Raw genomic sequence first — 3,431 nt, forward strand, 5'->3', positions numbered from 1 at the left:
CCGCGCTTGCTATCAGTCTGTCGACCTCTAGAGGCGGGGGGTGGAAATGCAAATTGTCTTAGAAATGCTTTTGTCGAAAATAGAAACAAGCTTCATGTAGCACATGCCACACTATCACTTTACAGAAAATGGTGGAATATTTTGGCTAACTAACACCCCCAACCACACACACACACACACACACACACACACACACACACACACACACACACACACACACACACACACACACACACACACACACACACACACACACACACACACACACACACACACACACACACACACACGCACACACATATACATACATACACACATAATTTGTGTCGACATATATGCAGCCACACATACACACACGCAGACACACACACACAGACACACACACGCACACACACACACACACACACACACACACACACACACACACACACACACACACACACACACACACACACACACACACACACACACACACACACACACACACACACACGAGAGATCCCTGGAGATCCTCAGAAGTAGCTTTCTTCCACTGCTTACTCGGTAGCTGCCCACTACAAACATGTGTGTTGCTCCAGACCTCTCCGCGTAAGCATTCATTAGTTGTTTTAGCCTCCAGTCATTTTCCACTTGTTTCCCAAAGCTGGATCACATTATGTCAAAGAGCATTCCCATTCCCGAACAGTGGAGACCTACTTTGATAACAAATTGCCGCCCTTAGTTTCTGTTATTGCCCATACCAACATCTTGGAGGTAGTTCAAACATTCAGAAGACTAGGGAATGTGCGTGATTACGGATGGCTATAGGGCTGGTATTTGGAGGACTCTAGTCCCCAATACCGCGCAAAGTACCATGAAGCATGTGAAATAGTTACCATTCTGGGCGGTGGACAATATGAAACTTTTACTTGCGTTGTGTGCTATTCACAGTTTGGATAACAAATGATACACAAATTAATGTATCATTAATTTGTGTATAATTGTATAATTGGCTGACTCATTAATTCCCTCACCCTCCACCTCGAGCTGGTGTGTGGTGAGCGTTCTGGCGCAGATTGGCTGCCGTGCATCACCCCTAGTGGGTGCTACACACTGGTGGTGGTGAGTGAGGTCCCCCCCTTCAATGTAAAAGCGTCTTTGAGTGTCTAGGAAAAAGCGCTATATAAATTCAATGCATTATTATTATTATTATTATTATTATTATTAATACACTACAATGAGGCTTGCTGCTAACTATATAGAGCATAACAATAATATCAGATGCTATTTCCCTTAGGACACATATCTATTGCATTGCTAGACAGTTCCATATGCCGGCCACCATTGCCACGAGCGATAAACTCAGACCGTCATGCATAAATTCACTGAAGCATTCCAAGCATAAGACATTTGTTTCGGGGATTCAGCAAAAAGCAGCGCAGGACCAAATGAGTACGTGATAGCTCAAAGGTTGAGGCTTTATGGTGGACGTTGAAGGCAGACCTGCTCTCACGTCCTCCGCGTATAGGGATAGTGGTTCTGGAGAGGGAGCAGGGCCATGAGGAGAGGCCCTGAAGACTTTGGTGGTAAATGTCCCCCCCCGTCTCCCCCCGTCCCCCCCCCGTCCCCCCCCGTCCCCCCCCGTCTCCCCCCCCTGTCCCCCATCCCCTTGCTCTTTTTATCTGGCATCCCAGCAGCTGTCATTGATTAGTACATTTCTAGATTATTACTTCAGGAAGTGGGTGGCCAGACACAGGTCATATCAGCGTCCCATATCAGCGTCACATCCCCCCCCCCCCCCCCCCCAACCCCCTCTACCTCTCCCTCTCGGTCACATAACTGCCCCGTACTGCCTTCTCTACTCCATCAAAATGTTATTTATTATGGGTATTAGTATGAGTATTCATGCAAAGGTATGTGGAACCTGCTACATTCCATGTCCCTACATAGAGGTGTGCGCCGCCAAAACTTCCAGGCCCTATTTGAGCTGCGCAGCGGTAGGGTGACGAGAGGAAATGATGTCAGCAGCTACAGCCCCGTACTTGCAAGGTTTCTTCCTCACACCCCTTTTGATGCGGTGGGCTTGGATGTTTCCAGTTTGTTTGGAAGCTATAATCATTAGTGCAATGGTTGCCACATGGAATATCTTGCCTTGGATTAATGGTTGCCTTTTCAACCCCAGAAGGGCAAGATAATCCACTGTTCTAAGCACCCACTAGTCTGTTGTGTGGTGCAACAGGGCCTTTCCATAAAAGGTCCATGCTTTAATTGTTAAGCATGGTCATATAATTGGTGATTGGTGTACATAAATGAATAGGACAATTTAATAGAGGTGGAATAGTTCAGTTTTTATTTAGAGTTCCTATAAAATGTAAAGAATGCAAAGGAATGCTTGCCATGTAAGTGTATTCCTCCAGTTAAATATTTCACAAAATAAATAAATCATTTCAGAACAGTCAAAACACAACGGTTAAGTAGTAAACTTTTGCTTAAAATGTGTATTACGCACTAGTTTTAATGTTTTAACAATACAATGACAAAGTACTCTCCGTACGGGATCCATTTCTAACCCGTTCATTTGATGATACACATGCCCTTTCGTAAGTCAAAACGTCCACTATAAACAACAACTTGAGACCTAAAGAGCTAGGATTGCACCGGTCATCAACATTGACTGTGTCTGACTTATGTAATGTTTTCCTCAAAATCACACAAATCCTCTGATCCGTTTGGCACAGAAAGACCATAAATATTACATCCTGTGCCACAGGAAACTCAGATCCACCTTCTTTCCACGGAAAAAGATTATGTACTCAGTAGCAGAGAACAGTTCTTCTGGAAGTATCTTTTTTTTCTGAAGCGTTAGTGCCTTATTTCCAAAAGAAAGATCTCTCATTGAATGTCTTTGTACAGTTTTTCTTTCAGTGTCCAAAAACTCTGTCCAGTGCTGCTTCGCTCCCCCTCTCCTGCTCTCCTCTCTCTCCCCCCCCCTCTCCCCATCTATCTCTCTTTCTCTTTGTGGCCCACTCTCACTCTCTTTCTCTCTTTCTCTCTCTCACCTTCTCCCACTCGCCCTCTCTCTCTCTCTCTCTCTCTCTCTCTCTCTCTCTCTCTCTCTCCCTCTCTCTCTCTCTCTCTCTCTCTCTCTCTCTCTCTCTCTCTCTCTCTCTCTCTCTCTCTCTCTCTCTCTCTCTCTCACTCTGCCTGTCTCTCCCTTTCCCTCTTGCCCTCTCTCTTTCCCTTTTCCCTCTCTCTCTCTCCCTATCCTTCTTGCCCTCTCTCTCTCTCTCTCTCTCTCTCTCTCTCTCTCTCTCTCTCTCTCTCTCTCTCTCTCTCTCTCTCTCTCTCTCTCTCTCTCTCTCTCTCTCTCTCTCTCTCTCTCTCTCCTTCCCTCTCTTTCTCTCCCTCTCGTTCTGTCCAGGTCCAGTTCAGACCATGATGGGGAGAAAATG

The 3,431-nt window shown here is 45.7% G+C and overlaps 1 protein-coding gene across 1 annotated transcript in view; it reads right to left on the reverse strand.

Moving 5' to 3' along the window:
• Nucleotides 1-3,407: 3,407 nt before the first annotated feature.
• Nucleotides 3,408-3,431, reverse strand: part of LOC130392415 (fibroblast growth factor 10-like) — a 13,172-nt gene continuing 13,148 nt past the window's right edge. Inside the window, exon 4 of the mRNA XM_056602898.1 lies at nucleotides 3,408-3,431. This exon is cut by the window's right edge and continues 168 nt beyond it. Coding sequence (XP_056458873.1) covers nucleotides 3,408-3,431 — 24 coding nt within the window.

This window comes from Gadus chalcogrammus, chromosome 11 (assembly GCF_026213295.1).
Source record: "Gadus chalcogrammus isolate NIFS_2021 chromosome 11, NIFS_Gcha_1.0, whole genome shotgun sequence".
Lineage (NCBI taxonomy): Eukaryota > Metazoa > Chordata > Actinopteri > Gadiformes > Gadidae > Gadus > Gadus chalcogrammus.